This window comes from Priapulus caudatus, unplaced genomic scaffold (assembly GCF_000485595.1).
Source record: "Priapulus caudatus unplaced genomic scaffold, Priapulus_caudatus-5.0.1 Scaffold236, whole genome shotgun sequence".
Taxonomy (NCBI): domain Eukaryota; kingdom Metazoa; phylum Priapulida; class Priapulimorpha; order Priapulimorphida; family Priapulidae; genus Priapulus; species Priapulus caudatus.
The window spans coordinates 228,394-244,953 of NW_014577297.1; the positions used below are offsets into that span (position 1 = coordinate 228,394).

The following is a 16,560-nucleotide window of genomic DNA, read 5'->3' on the forward strand; positions in this document are numbered from 1 at the left end:
CCGGTATACCAGACCGTACCCAGGGTACGTTCCGGCAGTACCCCGGGGGACATAGACCCTCTCAGCCTAAGAGACCCTTGTAGGCAGCAAAACTGCTGCTTGCTGCCCTTAATTTCATACCCTGATATAAATTATCAAAATAACGCACAAAACGAGTGTCGCTAACGAGTCGCCCGGCGAGCTGACGGATACCTTGGAGGCTGCGGCCTTGACGAGCGGATCGTAGTTGGAGGGTGGGGGCGCCGGATGTCTGCGCAGGCACGCCAGCTGCGGGAACTCCTTGTAGATGCGCTTCGCTACGGAGATGTTTGCCAGCAGCATCATCTCCTCCACCATCGAGTTAGTCTCGCTGCGGTGGACGCAGCAAAGCAATCCCAATGGAGGGGAAATTAAAATTAAATTACAATTAATAAAGTCCCAATTAAGTTTTTTTGTGTGCTAATGCACTAATGAGCGATCATCAGAAAAAAGTTAATTACAATTAAATACAAAATTATTAAGAATAAAAAATTTTGGTAAAAACTTATAAATTGATTAATCCATAATTAATAACAATTAATATTTATTCTACATCTACGTGAACAGTAATGCACGCTTGCTACACCCGATGACATAACTGACATGCTGAGAGGTAATATGTGTTGACCTATTGACACATATTATAGTCAGGTCCCTTAGCTTCATGATCGTTACAGAGCTGACAAAAGCATCAAACTTGGCACAGTTGTAGCCTATGGCAGTAGTGTACTATAAATATTAGAGGGAGTGATAAACTTTTAACTTTCATATCTTGCGAACGAATTGAGCTACATTTCTAGAAATCTAAATACATATAAACACATGTCTTAGCTATAATCCACGTGACGTCATAGGATAATATATACGCGCGGCTATGGCCCGTAGGATAGTGTACTAACTCTAATATCTCGCGAACGATTTGAGTTACATTTTCTAAAACTCTAGATACATATAAACATATCTCTTAGCTATGGTCTCTGCGAATTTTGAGTTTATTAAAGCACGAATAGTTTAATTAATTACCAAAAATATGCGCACGGTATCACTCATAGGCTAATATATACACACGGCTATGGCCCGTAGGATAGTGTACTAACTCTAATATCTCGCGAAGGATTTGAGTTACATTTCGAAAAATTCTAGAGACCTATAAACACATGTCTTAGCTATAATCCCTGTGAATATTGTTTATTGACGCACGAGTAGTCAATATATTTGCAAATATATGACGCCCGACACCTCCATGTCTGTGCTGTCCCTTAGAAAATCGTAGGTAACGTCGCCACGGCAACATTGGCCAACACTGCAATATTCGCATATGCGGTGTGCGCATTTGCCCGAAAGACGCATCGCCTGGCAAAGGATCCCGTTCTGGCAAAGGATGTCACATTGTTATGGGGGGGGGGGGCAGACAATGCGGTATCGTTATCGCGAAAAGGTCTGCTTGCTTGACTCATTTCTACTTGGGTGCCCAGATAAGCATCGTGTTCCTGTACTCGCATGCGCGGCGTGTTGCCACGCCGAGGGTTCTAGCATTGTGTCCACTAACAAATGTGCTGTGTGCATGACGTGTGCAATATGCTAACAAGCAGTAACAACTGTCCACGTGCGTTTCCTAGCTCTGGGTCCATCCGAACATAAGATTATCGCGCCATGGTGTGGAGTGATAAGCTCGGCAAACCCATGGGGGTAGTGCATACCCTGGAGTCATCCAGGCCTCCACTTTACATGTGACTTAGGATAAAGCCTAGTGGTATGACCAGCGATAGTGCCAAGCTGACACTAATGTGTGTGGGGTGGAAGCGAGAAGGGTGTTTTGGTCAATAATGGTCAGTTTGGAAGTCCAGTAGCAATCTTGTATGGTGCACAGGTGCGTGCACGTTATCTGAAAAATTTTAGCACATGAGGGTTACAGTACACTGTGTACTAAGCTTATAGCTTGTATTGGAGTTATTCATAATGTTTGTATAATGGATGGGTGGGAGGGTACTTACGTACCAAGGTGCCGACTATTGCCCACGAATGCCTTTTGCTACTTACTCAGAGATTCAATTTTTGCTACAGCGATAGAAGCGGAGCGAAGCCACGATAAGTTCATCAAGGGCATCGAGCATTTCGATGCGAAACAGCTGAAGCAAGTGGAAACTCAGGAGAAGAACCAGCTACCCACCAAGGAGGGTGAGTCAGGTTTATCACGCGAGCTGTGGGAGGCCGGGCAAGGCGGGCTGGGCTGGGCTTGGCGGGCTGGGCTGGGCTGGGCTTGGCTGTGTGTCATAATTGTCATGGACACATCTACGAATTCTTGATCAGGGGAAAGCACAGTTGGGTAATTAATTAATAAACTAATGACGAAATCCCACCAGTTAGGGTTCAGAACAGAAAAAATAATGTAATTAACAGAACATTATTCCAAAATTATTTCATTCTGAAAATTAAGCAAGCTTATTTTTCTATTGCAGTTATCGAACAAGAACGAAAGGCCTAAGTTTCATTCCAGAAATTGCAACAAAACATATATCTCAGTTTGAGCGTACATCGAGGAGCGAGCGACATTGACGCCTAAAACACACACACACCACTCCACACCTAAACTTCCGCCTCCCCGCCAAACCATTCGTCCCAGGACAGCACGAGCCCATGTAATACGGTGATTGACTATCTGGGTCTATTTAAATTCCACGAAACGTTACGCGTCGCTGGCTGAGAGAACACAGTGTGTGATCGTTAGCCGCCACAGCTGCTGCGGTGTGAGATGCTAGAACGCCAGGTTTGAGCATCTACTCTTCAATATGGCATATTTTTCTAGTGCGTTTCATAGCGCCCCGTTTCTCTGGAATTGCCATAATGCATTGTTGTGTGCTATAATTTCGAATTTATGCGTCTGCTTTCTAGTATGGCATATTTTTCTAGTGCGTTTACTAGCGCCCTTGCTTTTCTTGTATGGATAGTGTGTAGTCCTTCATAACTATCTTTCTATTTTTGTATTTTAATGTCCGTATGAATGTAAGAAAATATCAAGCATCAACATAAATTGTGGATTATATTGTGATGAAAAATGATTGAAAATTGTTAAAATCTTTCTGAATTATGATTGCTGAATTTCTCCGTTTTTGAGAGCAGACAATTTTCTCCCCAGAATGCAAATAGCATCAGGGTATTTATAACAATGTTACACTGGACATCGGGTATTCCTTTATATCATTAAAAAATGTGTACTAGGTGGCAATGCTTGTTCTCTGTTTACATTTCACTTTCTGATGTTGAAGCGTGAGGACGATAATACATGTAAGTGGACACGAGAGGGTGATTGTATTAGCTGTAAAGGTTTCCGTAGCGCCTTTCAAAATCGTCTGTGCATGGATGCAAACAAATCGCACCCACATGTATGCATTCCACCCACAACATGAACAGAACCATGGACACGTATACATTGCAGATTGATTTATTCTTTTCTATAAAAACAGCACACAAAGCACGTCGTCCTCATGTTGTTTTTTTTCGCGTTCATGATTTCCTCTGCTTCTTGGCAGGTGCTGATTGGCTTGTATTGGTAGTCTCCTCTCCCACGTTCTCTGGCACGCTGAATCCCAGCACCTAAAAACGCCAAATGACACACACTACACGTCAGTATTCTGCAGATATCCATACATGTAGACTTCCAAGACGAGTCGCCAGTGAAATGCATCAAGTGAGGGTGGGGGGGTATCGTGCAATGACATGTGATTCACGTTTTGGGTTCAATGTCACAAACACTCGTTTAGGTTACAGTTGAACACAGTTGGGCTCAGCACACGCAGCCGGATCACGTGATATCCCCTCACTCGATGGAATTCGCTGGCAACTTCCAGGAACATCCCCCCTCCAGCATCAGATGGTCGGATATGCGAGCGCGGTACCACACAGGACAAATCGTACAGCGGTGAAGCGATTACACAACGAGTGCAGCACAGCGGAACGCATCGCGAGGTGTCCGTCCTCGCCGCGTTCTAATCCCATCTCTACGTAGCAGCGCACGCAGCCGCGCCTACAAATACCTCCGATCATCATCGATGTGGGGTGACGGCGACAGTCGCGGTAGTAGTCGCGTGACTCTGTTAACGCGAACGCCGCACCCCGAGTATTCCTCGCCGTTAGGAGCCCTAGTTTCCCAGTTAATCACCCTGCAGCTCGTCTCGCCTCCACACCACTTTCCTGCATTGCTTTCGAAGGCACGCCGAAATGACGTAGATCCCGCAAAATCGATGTAGCGTAGCCGACAACCGAGCGGCAAAGACAGCAGAGCTTCGTCGGAGGCACAGAGTATAACAATTTTTGTAACACTTTCCGAAGGAATTGGGGTGAAAGATTCGTCCCGTGCTGGGTTCGTTCCAAATTTTAACACCGGGAATTTGCATAGGGCTAGTTGCAACTCGCCTGCACTTGTGGGGCAGTAGAATGGGTGGGGCGGAGCGTGTAGGCAGGGTGGTGGGCGGGACGTGGGGCGGAGCGTGGAGGCAGGGCGGTGGGTGTGGCGGAGCGTGGAGGCAGGGCGGTGGGTGTGGCGGAGCGTGGAGGCAGGGCGGTGGGCAGGGCGGAGCATGCAGGCAGGGCGGTGGCGGGACTCACCGCGGGACGCACGAGCTGCATGCGCACTTTCTGGTGCTGGATTTTGGTGCTGTCGATGCTGATGCGCACGGTGACGCGGTCAAACACGTGGAACGTCACGCCGGCCGCCGTCATCGTGTTGTCCTGGCAACGGGAAACAGAGAGAGGATGAATACGTCGCGAGACACGGCAAGCGCACGGAAGCTTCCGCTGCCAAAAAGTAGTGCCAACGTTATGCATGTAATTAATATGCATATATTGAAATTTATACGGTATGCTATCAAATATTCTAAGTTACATATTTATTATGTGGATAAAAGAAAATGATCTGTTCATAGTGCATGCAATCAATCTGTGTACGGGCATGTGTGCCTGTGGGCAGCAGGCACGTATGTGTGCACACGTGCTGCATGCGTGCGTGCGTGTGTGTGCATATGGGCATGGTACGGGTTTGTAAAATAGCACCAAGTACTCTAAGTGTAACAGTTGATGTACTCCCACACGCGTTAACTAGAGGTTTTATTGGTATGACCGGTTTTAGCTTTGAACGAGGCCACCGTTAAATAATTCCTTATTTGTTGTAACCACAAAGCATTTCAATGTTTTTTATTGGATGGTAGATACCCTCCCCACCATTTCCGGCATAGAGTGCAGTAAATTTGATAAATTACGAGAAATTAGGGCAAAACAATATCGGTACTAATCTGGTGAAAGCCAGCAAGGAGTCATTGTCGCGTGAGAACTCCACAGAGTCGTGCCAAACCTAAACAAGGCAAATGCTTGCCGATTTGTGTGTCGTCGACTCGTCGTGTGTCAATCAACGCAAGTACAAAGATTGCATTGTGTTGTTATTCACGCTCTCATTTTTCCAGATCCTCTAATGTGGCATATGGAATTAAGTCCAGGCCAACAAGAGAATTACTGTCTCGCTACACTTGACGATTAGTTGGGGATTTAGCTGGTAGGTAGTACTTTGTCAAACGATAGGGGCACCAGCAGGTTTGAACACACCACACCCAGACACCACGGCTGGTCTCATGCACACACGTTCTCAAGCCCGCATGCACACAGAACAACGCACACACATGCGTATGTAATCACGTACACACGCACACATGATACTACACACACACGCACATGCATGCGTTCAGGCGCACACACGCGTGATAAATCGGCACGCGATCCATCCCACAGACCACCGACCTGCAGATTACTTCGTGCGCACAGCACGACATCACGTTGCTTCATCGCTCAACCTTCACAAACATGATTCCCCTGCGCGCGCCGTCTGCCGCCAACACACTCACCTCCTCGTTAAACACAAACTCCGGACATGCAGGATCGTCGGACTTCAGCCACACGGTTCCCTCAAGCCCGTACTTCGGTATGAGAACCTGCAGTGCGTTCTTGCGGATGAAAAGAACGTAACCCCAGTCGTCGACGACGCGGTTCTTAAAGAACAACTGCAATGGAAGCGAATCGTTGTCATCTACGATTAGAGTGCTAGCTAGTATCATAAGTTTATACACTATCGTTGTAAAAATCCGCGATAAGAACACTGGCATAAGCATAAGCTGGAACACTACTGGTATCATCAGTATATCGTATCATATTCATCAGGGTTTTAAAAGCCTACGATAACATCATTAACATTAGCATTAGCTAGTACAGTACTGGTATCATAAGTTCATACAATATCAGCATGAAAGCCCATGATAACAGTAGCATTAGTATTATCTGGCACCGTACTAGTATCAAAACCGTTACAGGAATAGGAAGAGTGCTACATATCATGCAAGAGTGCTGCATTTGCAGCCATTGTCCAACCTACTTGAAAATGACCATTTGTGAAGAAATATTCACGCCATTGCCTCCCATTTACCAAAACATGCACTCTGCCACTGCAGCTTTTAAAAATATCTGACATAAAGCGGCGGTAATCTAGCAAATCCTGTTATTTACCAAAGCACGCATGCACTCTTAACACTGCCTCCTCAAACATATCTAGCATATAACAGATAATCTAGCAAGTCCTGTTAATTACCAAAACACGCCGTACCACACAGACTCTAACTCGTAAAATAACCACACCATCAGCCACTGCGTGATCACCCACCAGCGTGTGTAGTGCGACGGACGCGCGGCCCGCGTACTGGCCCATCCTGTGACGGAAGTTGAGGTTGTTGCACGTACTCTGCACCTTCTTCGGGTCCATGAGGTCGGAGTAGGTCGCGTCGGCCCCGATCGCCGCCGCCAGCAGCCGGTGCACCATGATGTCAGCGTATCTACGGCAACAACGACAAACGTGAGCGCTGCGAGTGAGTGACCTCCTGTCAGTCCAAGAGAAATAACCCTCTGTATATTGTCACGCCCTTCTGTATATTATCACTCCCCTCTGTATGATATCACGACCCTCTGTATATTGTCACGCCCCTCTGTATATTGTCACGCTCCTCTGTATATTGTCACGCCCCTCTGTATATTGTCACGACCCTCTGTATATTGTCACACCCCTCTGTATATTGTCACGCTCCTCTGTATATTGTCACGCTCCTCTGTATATTGTCACGCTCCTCTGTATATTGTCACGCTCCTCTGTATATTGTCACTCTCCTCTGTATATTGCCACGACCCTCTGTATATTGTCACGACCCTCTGTATATTGTCACGACCCTCTGTATATTGTCACGGCCCTCTGTATATTGTCACGGCCCTCTGTATATTGTTATTGCTAGGATAATCAAGCTAGACCAGTATTATTTCTTTTTTACGTGCGCATGCCAAACTTGACTCTGCTGTACTTTGTTACTAGCATTTTTGGATGGCTGGCTAGAGCTATTTATCAATCATTACGAGTGGATGAGTCGATCTACTGGGGTGGCATTATTTGCAGTCGGCATCAACTAATCAGCATTGCGATCATCGGTATAAAATTAATGCTTAGTATGAAGTGCTGTGAGGTCAACGTTTTGACGGCAAACACGTGAAAAGCATGCCCAATCCAATCTCTCTTGGCTGACCTAACAACAACATCCAAGATGTGCATGGTTATATTGCTTAGATCTATAGAAAATTTGCCTAATGGGTCTTCCATTCCACTAGAATAGATCTGCTATCCACCTATCTTGTACGCAGCTTTCCATACCGACGTCAGAGGTATTTAGCCATGAACCCCATCAAGAGAGAATAAACGAAGACACGTTTGCAAAAGTACATGCTGTGAGCGCAAAGACATACACGCACGTGGGAAAAAACACTAAAAAGAAGCGAGGACAGTCTCAGCGGAACTTCACCTTCTGATCGGGGACGTTAAGTGTGTAGAAGTGCAAACAAATACATGCACGTTGAGAAAAACAGTAAGAAGAAGTGAGGACAGTCTAAGCGGTACTTCACCTTCTGATCGGGGACGTGAAGTGAGTGTAGATGGGCGACGCGAGCCCGTAGTGGTGGAACTCTGTCTCAGGGAGGCTGCCGCTGCAGAAGTAGACGGCCTGCATCATGCATCGCGTCGCCTTGATGCGCAGCATCGTGTTGAAGTAGGGATGCGTCTTGATGACGGCCAAATTCAGGGAGTCTGCGAGCCCCTTGCTACTGTTGATGTCCAGCGTGAAGCCCTGCACACACACAAAGCCATCGCGATGATCCTCGATTCTAAAGAAACCCATCGCAATGCTTGTCCTAATCCTAATCCTAATCCTAATCCAATTCACTAATCATAAATGCAAGTCATAAATGCATCACGTAGAGACATCAACCAATACCCCTTGTAACTGTTGAGGACTAATCTAAAAACCGTACACACACACAGTCATTACGCATTATGATTACCCTGATTACCCCCTATCACTCTGATCCCCTCTACAACTGATAGCAGGCAGCTAAGTGACGCTCATAGGGTCTATGTCCCCCAGGGTACTGCCGGAACGTACTCTGGGTACGGTCCTGTATACCGGAACGTACCATGGTCACTATTTGATATTGGTTAGGGTTATGGTTAGGGTTAGGGTTAGGGGTTTTAGCGGAGTTAGGCGTAGGCGGCTCCTATGACTCGTTAGTGGAGTAGGCGAGTACGTCCAGATATTAGATATAACAGCGCGCTCCGGTATACCAGACCGTACCCAGGTTACGTTTACGGCTCAGTCTACCCCGAGGGGACTAGACCTCTCTCAGCCTAAGTGAACTTGTACGCAGCGAAACTGCTGCTGCTGCCCTTAATCTTCATACCTAATATAAATGATCAAAATAACGCACAAAACGAGTTGTCGCTAACGAGTCGCTCGAAGCTGCGGATACCTTGGAGGCTCCTCGAGCCCCCTTGACAACGCCACGCGGGTTCCCCGGCCCGCAGCCTTTGATCGCGCGGGGGGTGGGTTGTTTTCTTGTAGTGGAGGGTGGCTAGGGCGCCGGATGTCTGCCGCAGGACGCCAGCTGCGGGAACTCCTTGTAGATGCGCCTTCCCGCTACGGAGATGTTAGCCAGCAGCCATCATCTTCCTCCACCATCGAGTTAGTCTCTGCGCGTGGACGCAGCAAAGCAATCCCAATGGAGGGGAATTAAAATTTAAAATTACAATTAATTTAAATCCCAATTAAGTTTTTTTTGCTGTCTAATGCCACTGAATGGGCGATCATCAGAAAAAAAGTTAATTACAATCTAAATACAAAATTATTCAAGAATATAAAAAATTTGTGTGTAAAAACTTCTGGTAAATGCATTTTAATCATAATAATAACATTAAATATTTATTCTAATCTACTGAACAGTAATGCACGCTTATGCTACAACCCGATGACATGAACTGACATGCTGAGAGTTAATATGTGTTGACCTATTGACAATATTATTAGTTCCAGGTCCTTAGCCTCATGATACTGTTACAGAGCTGGACAAAAGCATCAAACTTGGCCAAGGTACCTATGCAGTATGTACTATAAAATATTAGAGGGAGTGCCCAATGGTAATATTACTTATGGAGTGAATTACAATGATTAATGTTCGAAACCGTGCCCGCCCTCCCTGTACTGGCGCTTGTATACAGTTGTTACCTACCCCCGCCCCCCCCCCCCCCCCCTGCATACGCTATATGCACTATAGCGGCATGAACGTGTATTAACTCCTCATTTATCTTGGCGAACGAATTGAGCACATTTTAGAAAACTAAATACATATAAACCACGTCTTAGCTATAAGTCCATCGTGAATTCTTGAGTTTATTGAATCACGAATAGTTTAATTAATTACCACAATATACGCACGCGTTATCGCCATGGCTACAAATAATATACGCGGGTAATGGACTGTAGGATAGTGTACTAACTCTAATATCTCGCGAACGATTTGAGTTACATTTTGCTAAACACTTCTAGCATACATTATAAACATATCTCTTAGCTTATGGTCTCTGCCGAATTTTGAGTTTATAAAGCAGAATCGTTTTTAATTAATTACAAAAATAATGCGCACGGGTATCACTCATAGCGGCTAATATATACACACGCGCTATGGCCCGTAGATATGTACTAACTCTTTCTCTTTTACCTTTTTATTATAACTATCTCGCCCGAGGACTTTGAGTTAATTTCTAAATTCTAGAGACCTATAAACACATGTCTTAGCTATAATCCCTGTGAATATTGTTTATTGACGCACGAGTAGTCAATATATTTGCAAATATATGCACGCAGAAGTGAATTACAGATGATTAAATGTTTGAACCACCTGACTCCGAACCCCCCTACCGCGCCTGCCTATACTGTGTGTACTGGCGCATTGTATACAGCTGGTACATGTATTGGCATTGTATAAAGGCGGCGCGGTAAGAGGGTTCGAAGTCGGGTGGTTTGAATATTTAATCAGCTGTAATTCAATTCTAAAGAATATCTGCATTGGGCACCCCCTCTAATAATTATAGTACTGCCATAAGCTACAACTGTGCCAAGTTTGAGACTTTTGTCACTTCTGTAACGATTCGGCCCATATTTTGCACTAAGGGAACTGACTAATAAGGGCTCGTAACCTACAGCATCTGCTTCGTCTGTACGTCGACAGGGTCATGGGTTTCGCTGTCCATGTGGAAGCGCACCTCCGATGAAGCAAGACTAAGTGCCCTGAAATGCCAAGAACAACGTTAGCCAACTCCTCATCGCTGCACGATGAAATCAGGAGTAAATAATATATTTAAATTTATGCATTATTTACTAATCATCATGTATTATTCACTCCCGATAAAATCCTAGCCTATCCAGATTTCTCTTGAAGCTTTTCTGCTTAACAAGATTGTAGAGTTACCAGTTCTCTTCGAGCAAATTCCTGTTTCACGTCTGTTTCATATTTCAACACGGTGGAAACCCACAAGTCAATTTTTTTCGACAATTTGTGTTAGTTTCGCATTCAAGTAATTACGTCCATCAGGTTACAATACAACAGTAGATGGCACACGAGAATCGTGCAATCATTTGCAAAGTCGTTTCGATTAGTGATCGATGCACTGCTCAACGTTTTTACGTTTATTTTTCATTAAAAAATGTTTCTAATGGTAGTTCTCCCTACTGCGTCGTGTTACCCCTGTTCTATCCTGCGCTTGTTCAGAATCTTAGCGAGGCGGTTGAGATTTCGTAGACACACAGCCAGAGAGTCGTCCCTGCTTACATCATCGATCATGCCCTGTGCTTCTGCGTACGTCAATGAAGCCTAACCCACAATAACAATAACAACAATGTCAACAACCAGTCAATAGCCTAGAATGCACTATGTCAAAGAAGCCTGCTACAAAATATCAGTGACAATGAAAACTACATTAATAACAATTCATCAGTCCGTTCAACGGGAGAATGTCAATGATGACCGACTCCCAAAACAGCAATTATAACAAAATAAACAACCATTCATTATCCAAAGCAGAAATGCATATAACTACAGAGCCTATCCCCCGCACCACCACCTCACCCTGCTCACCCTCACTCACCCCGCTCACCCATCTAGGTACTGACCCTCACCTTCACACTCCCAAGACACCCACATATCCCACCCTCCCACCCCGCACACCTGCCTCTTCATTGAAGCGACACGCACGATTCCTCCACATCCGCCGTCAGCTCCAGTGTGCCAGCTTAGAACGAGGGGACTCTCCACCCCCCAACCCTGCCCGTCCGCCCCGCCCCCACCCCACCCTCCGCCACCCCGCCACACCTGCCTCTTCTATGAAGCGCAACGCGCACGATCTTCGTGCCGTCAACTCCCAGAGGCAGGAGAAGGCGAGGACTCACCCACCCCCACCCCACCATCCCCCGATGGCACACCTTTGGAGCGGATTGATGCTCTTCATGAAGCGCACGCGCACGATCTCCGCATCCGCCGTCAGCTCCCAGATGCAGTAGAAGGCGAGGCGCGTCTCCGTCGTGCACGCAGGGAGCACAGGTTCGATGACAGCAGCTCGGGAACCATGTCGATGCGCCGGTCGACGAGGTAGACGGTGGTGCCGCGCGCGCTCGCTCGCGGTCCAGCGCTGAGCCCGGCGCACAAAGTGCGTGACGTCGGCGATGTGCACGCCCGCCTCCACGTTAACCGTTTGTTCCAGCGGCCCTGCGTGCGAGAGGCGAGAGAGAGAGAGATTATAAATTGAGGGTTTTAATGCTTACGAGAGAGAAAGAAAGGGCCAAGGCGTGAGAGGCAGGGGAGAGGAGGTAAGGAGGAGGGAGAGGGGAGAGAAAAGACAGGAGAGGGGAGAGGGGAAAGTGGGAATGAGGGGGAGAAGGAGAAGGGAGAGGCGTGAGAGCGAAGCCATAGGGTGACGAGTAGACGGTGTGCCTCCGCGCGCGCTCGCCTCGCGGTCCAGCGCTGGCCCGGCGCCCAGAAAGTGCGTCACGTCGCGATTACGCCTGCCTTCCACGTACCGTGTCCAGCAGCCTGCGCCGCGAAACGAGAAGAAAGAGAGAGAGAGAAAGAGAGAGAGAGAGACAGATTATAATAAGGGAGTTAATGTAGAAAGAGAAAGAAAAGGCAAGGGTGAGAGGCAGGGAGAGGAGTGGAAATGAGGAGGGAGAGGGGAGGAGAAAGAGAGGCGAGAACGGGAGGAGAGGGACAGGAGAGGGGGAGGGAGCAGAGGGAGATGGAGAGAGAGGGAGAGGGGGAGGAAGAGGGAGAGGAAGAGGGATGAGGGACGAGGTGAGAGGGAGATGGAGAGAGAGAAAGGAGAGGGAGAGGGAAGAGGAGGAGGGGAGAGGGAGAGGTAGAGGAAAGGGAGAGGCAAAAGAGAGACGATTATAATGAGGGCGTAAATGTGAGAAAGAGAAGAGAAAGAGAAAGAAGGACGAGGAAGAGAGAGGAGAGGCGAGGGAGGCGAGGGAGGGAGTGGAGGAGGGAGAGGAAGAGAGAGAGAGAGATGCAAGATGAGAGAGATGAGAGGAGAGCAAGAGAGAGAGAGAGAGAGAGAGAGACGAGAGAGCAGAGGAGAGGGAGCTGAGAGAGAGAGAGAGAGAGGGAGAGTGGGGCAGGAGGAACAGAGAGAGAGAGATTATAATAAGGGGCATAATGCGAGGGGATTAATGGGGGATTGATGGGGGATTAATAAATTATTGTTTATGCACGCCACCCTTGACATTAAAATTGTCCAGCGGCCGGCAAAATGATGGGATTCGTGGAGGAATTAATACCTGCAATGCAGAGCATCGTCAATGTCTGTACAGCCTGGCGGGTCGACGCTGCAGATATCCAGATGTCTCAAATCTGTTCTCTTTTCCAAGTCCTGTCGCAAATGAATAAATGTGGTAAGAGCCAGGCACAGGACGTATGCCTAGCACGCGATAGTGCAGTGAGCAGGCTTCATCGCAGAAACCATCCCAGGCTCGTACGTTATGAAATGTCGTCACACTACAGTTCACGTACAGCCCCGCAAGTAAATTGATTACACAAGGACAGGACTAGCTACAAACGTGGCCGCAAATGTGTAGGCCCAGGATAGTTACCCGCAACAACCACGACACTCCAAGGAAAATTACTGTACACATGAGTACACCACCTCCCCTAATATCATGCCTTAACCTTGTGTAATCTAGCAGAAAGTCCTGAACATTTTTGCCAAAACTACTAAGTACTGTATAATGATTTAGTACTCAGTTCACTTAGTACTCATCGAATACTCGCCGCGTGCGTTACACGTATTTTCCGCCGTCGTTTCGACGGTTCCCCCATTGCGATGGTGGTGCCACCTGGCGACCGACCTACCTCCTCGCTGATGCTCCACGGCATCTTGGGAAGAAAGCTGAGCACGGCTTCGGAGAACGCCGAGTGGGCGACGTCGTGTTCCAGGAGTAGCACCTCGTTCTCCGTCTCCTTGTCGCCGACCTCGCCGAGACGCCTCACAAAATGTCCCTGCGTCGCGCGTGCGTGAGAGACAGAGCGCAGTGTTGTAACGATAGTTCACGTTACGTCACGTACCGTTACAACTAGTACGTTCGACGAATGTTACATTGCACGAGTACATACATATATTGAGATAAAAGAGCTGATAAGAGAGCTTACATGCGTCGCGTGTGCGTGAGAGACAGAGCGCAGCATTGTAACGATAGTTCACGTTACGCCGCATAGCGTTACAACTAGTACGTTTGATTAATGTTACAATGCACGAGTACATACATATATTGAGATAAAAGAACTGATAAGAGAGCTTACATGCGTCGTGTGTGCGCGAGAGACAGAGCGCAGCATTGTAACGATAGTTCACGTTACGTCACGTAGCGTTACAACTAGTACGTTCGACGAATGTTACAATGCACGAGTACATACATATATTGAGATAAAAGAACTGATAAGAGAGCTTACATGCGTCGCATGTGTGAGATTAGCAAAGTGCATCGGTGTAACGATGGTTTGCGGTACACTATGTATCATTACAATCAGTAAGTCCAATTGATGTTACAAGACATCCACGGTGAACATCTCATATCCAGTGATGTTACCCTCAAGAATTATTCTGGGGGGGGGGAGCTTAAGCCAGTGGGCATGGCACACGTAAACGTTGAGTACAAGGGCCAATGTGAGCAGTTAAAACTGTACGTGGTACAGCAATGTAGAAGTACCTTGCTTGGCCGTGACAGGCTGAAACACCTACGGCTGGACTGGTCGAAAATAAAATCCGCCATTTATGTTGTTCGACCTGATGTGGTTGTGTCTGTGTAAAAGCTAACATACACAACAAATTGGTATACTTACATATATTAAGATATATTAAGCTGATTACCTGTGGGTACCTGCTGTGTCGGGGCCAGGAGTCGATGCAGACGACAATGCGCTGGCCCTGCAGCACGGCTGCTTGCCGCGTCTCCACACAGATCTTTGGAATCTTTTTCTCGGCCGGCACGAAGAGGTGTCGCGTCGACTGCAAGAGTGTGGCATCGTCGGTGATAAGGAAGGGGAGAGACTAGAGCGTCCCTGTTTATCTATCTCCTTAGCTCACAATAAAGACAAGAAAGGCAACTCGAGGGTGCCATATCACTGACTGACAGAAAGACTGCCATTTGTTATGTTGCTATGTCAACTGTAAATGTTTGTCGACAAAATGAATAGTTCTGGCTACTCAAAACGTATAAATTCGTATACTTTTTTGTACAAAGCATAATACAAGGGTTTAGTACCTAATAACTCACACATACATTACACATTATATATTAAAATGATAATAAATACAGCAATGCCAGTCAGTTCGCATGCGAATCGATTGATATCCCATAATACACACTGTTTTACACAACATGCAACTCGAAACAAAATTGCAGTGCGATCGACGCACCAAAAGCTGCCTGACGACCCATCTAGTGTATTATGGGATATTTAATAAATGTTCTCTTGTCGTCACTGGCAAGCATGTCAACTGTCAGTGCTTACATCCTTCCGAGTAGAAGGCTGCAGAATTCCGCAGTACTGCCTCCACTTGCGCTTTATGATACCGACGACGCGACCCGTGACCAACCTGTGCGAGTTTGTCCCCTCCTCCAGGTCCTAATGAACAGACAGCAAACATCCTATTAAACATTGCTGTTAAATAAAAACTTTAAAACCTGCAAGTCAGCTGCCAGCACATTACACGGCTTTATATACCTATATACCAGGAGGTTGAAAGCCACACGTATTTTTCTCATTTGGTGCTCCCTGGATGCATTTTGGGCATTACTTTGTGGAAATAGTTTTAAATAATAATAAGAATTCCCTAAAAAATATAGTTAGCGTATATTTGTGAAGAAATTTAGAGGGTAGCATATGAAACGGAGGTAAATTGCAGCCGAGTTCACCAAGAAAACCCAAAGCCACTGAGGTCAAGTACACTTCAACTGCTACTTTTTCTCTTGTGAAAAAGTAGCAGTTCTGGCTTACAGTTACATGTTAACTACTACTTTTCCTCTTGAGAAAAAGTAGCAGTTCTAGCTTAAGTGTGACTCTCGTATCAATCATGCATTCTCATTGCTCTTGTCGCGTGATGATGCACGAACGAACGCTATGAGATAGCTTCACTGAATGGCTTCCCTACATCGTTCGCTGCCTCCTCATCGTCCGGTGCCTCCGTCTTGTCCTCCAGCATCATCGACGATGGACACTTCCACTGACTCCGCGGCAGGATCTCCACGGCAACGACATCCTCGTCCACGGATCGGTTCAGGTGCGAGTGACCTTGGATGAAAACCTGCCAGGTAACGAAGCACGTTAGTCAATTAGCCGTCGGTTGCGAGAGCATTCCAGCAATAACGAGAATTTCTTATTCGCCAAAGAATAACAAAATAGTTGGTTGCTTCTGGAGATTTTGCTCAATTCAGTATTCATCACATCAATTGTGAGTTACTGCATATTTAACTTGTATAATCGGTATGCAATTAAGGCTTACCAGCCATACTATAACAACTCACTACCACTTAAATAATATTGATTACTAATGCACCAAAGGTACATTAACTCAGGCCTCGACGCTTA

At 46.5% G+C, this 16,560-nt stretch overlaps 2 protein-coding genes across 2 annotated transcripts in view; one reads left to right on the top strand and one right to left on the bottom strand.

The window, feature by feature from the left end:
- LOC106807827 overlaps positions 1–3,244 on the top strand; it is a 10,546-nt gene extending 7,302 nt beyond the window's left edge. Inside the window, exons 4-5 of the mRNA XM_014810292.1 lie at positions 2,083–2,196; positions 2,478–3,244. Coding sequence (XP_014665778.1) covers positions 2,083–2,196; positions 2,478–2,503 — 140 coding nt within the window. The 3' untranslated portion in view covers positions 2,504–3,244. The remainder of the gene's footprint in view (positions 1–2,082; positions 2,197–2,477) is intronic.
- A 198-nt stretch (positions 3,245–3,442) lies between these two features.
- LOC106807822 (exosome complex exonuclease RRP44-like) overlaps positions 3,443–16,560 on the bottom strand; it is a 24,663-nt gene continuing 11,545 nt past the window's right edge. The window contains 17 exon segments of the mRNA XM_014810286.1: positions 3,443–3,612; positions 4,624–4,746; positions 5,910–6,065; positions 6,719–6,887; positions 7,996–8,216; positions 8,896–8,980; positions 10,623–10,709; positions 11,165–11,292; positions 11,598–11,604; positions 11,901–12,006; positions 12,009–12,115; positions 12,117–12,171; positions 13,231–13,345; positions 13,825–13,971; positions 14,840–14,977; positions 15,484–15,597; positions 16,124–16,276. Of these exon segments, the coding sequence (XP_014665772.1) occupies positions 3,523–3,612; positions 4,624–4,746; positions 5,910–6,065; positions 6,719–6,887; positions 7,996–8,216; positions 8,896–8,980; positions 10,623–10,709; positions 11,165–11,292; positions 11,598–11,604; positions 11,901–12,006; positions 12,009–12,115; positions 12,117–12,171; positions 13,231–13,345; positions 13,825–13,971; positions 14,840–14,977; positions 15,484–15,597; positions 16,124–16,276 (2,001 nt within the window). The 3' untranslated portion in view covers positions 3,443–3,522.